Source organism: Lolium rigidum, chromosome 4 (genome assembly GCF_022539505.1).
Source record: "Lolium rigidum isolate FL_2022 chromosome 4, APGP_CSIRO_Lrig_0.1, whole genome shotgun sequence".
NCBI classification, from domain to species: domain Eukaryota; kingdom Viridiplantae; phylum Streptophyta; class Magnoliopsida; order Poales; family Poaceae; genus Lolium; species Lolium rigidum.
In genome coordinates this window covers 7,686,430-7,689,647 of record NC_061511.1, presented here as the reverse complement: position 1 = coordinate 7,689,647, position 3,218 = coordinate 7,686,430, and the positions used below count along the sequence as shown (strand labels likewise).

Below are 3,218 nucleotides of genomic sequence, written 5' to 3'. Positions count from 1 at the left end.
TCCTCATATCCGGCACGTAGCACGCCGTATTCCCAACACCCCCCCCCTACACCGTGCCTAAGAGCGAGATGAAGGAGTAGTTCACGATGCCAACGCCAATAAGATGAAACCGCGGCATCAACTTCTAGAAGCCGCGACAAGAGGCGTCTGGCGGCAACGGTCTACACCGAAAATTAATATGGAGGTCAATACGGAGGAGGAGAAGGGCAATACCACTACTAAGATAGCCGATTACTTCCGCTAGCAGCGCCTCCTCGCTAGCAGAGGACACGAAGGAGGAGGAGAATAATGTTAGTTCTCAGTTAATTGACAAATAGTCACATAGTAACGAGTAAGCTACAAGCGTATCGGTCTATTTTTGAGATTTTGCGTGATATCGGTTTTGGGCAGTGAGTGGAGCATATGGACGGGGTTGCATCTATTCGTGTGCTGGTCAGTGTAGCTCGATACACTCTACTTACCGTAACTCACGCAATCAGCGCCGTGCTGTCCACTCCAAACTCCGTACCAACACCACCCTGCCAACTCCCATGTCCCAATCTCCTTGCCCCAAACTCCCAAACACCTATATAAACCCCGAGCCCCCCAAAAATTTAATCCAGACCAAAACCCGAGCTTCAATTCAACTCACTCCATCAACACAACACGTACCCACCACCACCAGCAACAACAACAGCTCACCTCAAACCAAACCCCACGCGCGGTGTCCTCCTCGGCCGGCCATTCCACATGGCGGCGGCCGCCGATGCCAAGCTCGTGCCAGTCGAACGGCTCGGGCAGCGCCTGGTGGCGCCGGCCGGGCCGACGCCGGACGGCCCGCTCCGCCTGTCGTGGCTCGACCGCTACCCCACCCAGATGGCGCTCATCGAGTCGCTCCACGTGTTCAAGCCCGACATGGCGCGGCAGGGCGATCGCCCGGCGAGCGCCGTGGAGCAGGCCCTCGCGACGGCGCTGGTGGATTACTACCCGCTGGCCGGCCGCCTCGCGGTGTCCGACGCCGGCGAGGTGCAGGTGGACTGCAGCGACGGCGGGGTCTGGTTCATCGAGGCTGCCGTCAGGTGCCGGCTGGAGGACGTGGACTACCTCGAGTACCCGCTCGCCGTCGACAAGGACGAGCTGCTCCCCCACCCGCGCCCCAAGCACAGCCGCGAGGACGAGAGCAAGCTCATCCTGCTAGTCCAGGTACGTGTCGTGCGTGTCGCATTGCGTTGCGTTGCGCTGTGTCCGACTGTCGGTGGTGTGGCTTTGGATTCTTACAGCTGTGAAGACTATCACTAAACTGGGCGTTGTGTCGCAGGTCACCACGTTCGACTGCGGCGGCTTCGTGGTGGGGTTCCGGTTCAGCCACGCGGTGGCGGACGGGCCCGGGGCGGCGCAGTTCATGGGCGCGGTGGGGGAGCTGGCGCGCGGGGCGGAGCACATCTCTGTAGCGCCGGCGTGGGGCCGCGACGCGATCCCGGACCCGGCGGGCGCGCTCGTGGGCGGCCTCCCGGACCCCGCGGGCGCCAAGCGGCTCGAGTACCTCGCCATCGACATCTCGGCCGACTACATCAACCACTTCAAGGGCCAGTTCGCGGCGGCCACCGGCGGGGCCCGCTGCTCGGCGTTCGAGGTGCTCATCGCCAAGGCGTGGCAGAGCCGGACCCGCGCCGCGGGCTTCGACGAGGACTCGCCAGTGCACCTCTCCTTCGCCATGAACGCGCGGCCGCTGCTCCACGCCCGCCTCCCCGCCGGCTTCTACGGCAACTGCTACTACATCATGCGCGTCTCCTCCACGGCCGGCAAGGTGGCCGGCTCCACCATCACCGACGTCGTCAAGATCATCAAGGAGGGCAAGAAGCGGATGCCGTCGGAGTTCGCGCGGTGGGCTGCCGGCGAGATGGCCGGCGTCGACCCGTACCAGATCACCTCCGACTACCGGACTCTGCTCGTCTCCGACTGGACGCGGCTGGGCTTCGCCGAGGTGGACTACGGGTGGGGGCCGCCGGCCCACGTCGTGCCACTGACAAACCTGGACTACATCGCCACGTGCATCCTGGTGAAGCCGTGGGTTCACAAGCCAGGCGCGCGGCTCATCACGCAGTGCGTGACGTCCGACCGCGTCGCCGCTTTCCACGACGCCATGGTGGACACCAGCTAGCTCACCACTGCACTCGTTGTTCGTTGGTTCCCTTCTTTTTTTCAGCGCTATATATATAGTCGCCCATGCTGAAATTACAGCTTGGTTATTAGTAGCAACAACTTAATTGTATAATAGTATCGGAGTTGTAAACTAAGCAAGAATAATGGCCAACTGGTAGCGACGAAAAGTGTAAAAAGGATGAAAAAAGAGTATGTATTATACTAATATTAATTATAGCTAGGTTTGGAAGCGGCATCCCGCGTAGCTCACGAAAGCATTATCTGGTTCAAACTGGATTAATTTGTTAACTTTTTTTTGCAAATAAGCTAACTAGTTTTGACTACGAAGCGGGGTGGTTCGCCCACCGCTTTGCATCCTAGTCTCCTAGAGGGAGGTGGAAGGTGCTCTAGGTTGTGTAGGGGTGTCGGTGGCTATGATGGCGAGGTGCTGTTGCGGCGGTGGTGTGTGCCAACATGGACAGTGTTGCCCCAATCCAGTGGCTACAGATGAAAGTGTGATGCAATACAAACAAAGGTCTTGCCGTCTTCGTTCGGTGCCGACAACGACGAAGCTTGTGGGTGTTAGTTCTTCCTTAGTGGTGTGTTGCCACTTCCCTACCTCTCACTTCAGTTTGGTATACATCTCCGGGCCAAAGCTTAGGTTCGAAGTTGGACCGGTGTGATGGCGGCTTCCTCGACGTGGTATCTCCATTGGGAGCATCACTTTTGGAGGCACATATTGGAGTTTCTTTGTTGCGCTCCTCCAGTGCTCGCTATTGTTCAAGGTTAACCCTCATAGACGCAATATACATAGTCGACGGGAGTCTAAGATGATGTCTTTCTCGCGACCAACCAAGTCCCGCCATCTACTTGCCGCCTCCTTTAGGCATGAAGGGTGGATAGCGCGTCGACCAGGGAAGTCCAATTGGAGATGTTGGTCTACAGCAACATCTAGCGTCTATGGTAATTCTGCTTTGTTGCTCTCTTTAGGACATAATAATCTTTTACATTGTAGTTCTAATGTTTTTGGTACTCACTCCGATTCATACTACTTAAAAACAATATAGACGTATCTAGACATATTTTATATGTAGATA

General features: G+C 57.2%; 1 protein-coding gene across 1 annotated transcript; it reads left to right on the top strand.

Annotated features, from left to right (window-relative positions):
* The first annotated feature begins 621 nt into the window (after window positions 1-621).
* LOC124708413 (acyl transferase 7-like) lies at window positions 622-2,413 on the top strand. The gene is made up of 2 exons (XM_047240089.1): window positions 622-1,182; window positions 1,298-2,413. Exons 1-2 carry the CDS (start codon window positions 730-732, stop codon window positions 2,138-2,140), a joined length of 1,296 nt encoding a protein of 431 aa, XP_047096045.1. The 5' UTR covers window positions 622-729; the 3' UTR covers window positions 2,141-2,413.
* The last annotated feature ends 805 nt before the right edge of the window (window positions 2,414-3,218 follow it).